General features: G+C 76.2%; 1 protein-coding gene across 1 annotated transcript in view; it reads right to left on the bottom strand.

Annotated features, from left to right (window-relative positions):
- Nucleotides 1–609, bottom strand: part of Begain (brain-enriched guanylate kinase-associated) — a 43607-nt gene that overhangs the window by 31757 nt on the left and 11241 nt on the right. Inside the window, exon 3 of the mRNA XM_013013089.1 lies at nucleotides 385–461. Coding sequence (XP_012868543.1) covers nucleotides 385–461 — 77 coding nt within the window. The remainder of the gene's footprint in view (nucleotides 1–384; nucleotides 462–609) is intronic.

Genomic DNA, 609 nt, shown 5'->3' with positions numbered 1-609 from the left:
GACGGCGCAGCCCGGCCCCGGGGGCCTCGGACCAGCTCGGCCACCCACTTCCCCGGCGCTGGGGCGGGCCGCCCCGCGGGGTCCTCCAGCCTCAGTTTCCTCACCTGAAAACCGGGGAGGGGGTGGGGAGAGGGGAGGCGAGCGGAAGCCGCACCAAGCGCTCGACAGCCCGGGGGGCACAGGCGGCCGCGGAGGGGCGCGGGCCGACAGGCATTTCCGGGGGTCAAGGTACCCCAAGGCGCTGGCGAGCCGGATCCCCTCCAGGACACTTTAAAAGTTGCCCAAGACCCCCCCCCCGCACCAGAGCCCCTCCCGCGGGTGCTCCCCCCCACGGGCGGACTTCGCCCCCCGTGGCCCGCCCGCGCCCCGCGGCCCCAGGCCCACCTTGCGCCGTCTCCATTGCTGCGCCCTCGGCACCGGGTCCCGGCATACAGCAGGCGCTCAATGCGCTGGGCCTCGGCCTGTGGCCCGGCGGGAAGCCACGGCAGGAGCCCCCGAGCTGTCCCCGCAGGACGCCCCGGCACCCGGCACGCCCGGTCCACCCCCAGCCGGCGCGAGGTGGGAGGAGCCGTCCATTGGCGGGGTCAAGGCCCAGCCAGGATCCAAGCC

The sequence above is a fragment of the Dipodomys ordii genome, unplaced genomic scaffold, assembly GCF_000151885.1.
Source record: "Dipodomys ordii isolate 6190 unplaced genomic scaffold, Dord_2.0 Scaffold2, whole genome shotgun sequence".
Taxonomy (NCBI): domain Eukaryota; kingdom Metazoa; phylum Chordata; class Mammalia; order Rodentia; family Heteromyidae; genus Dipodomys; species Dipodomys ordii.
Note: the sequence above shows the minus strand (reverse complement) of the source record. Positions and strands in the feature narration are given on the sequence as shown.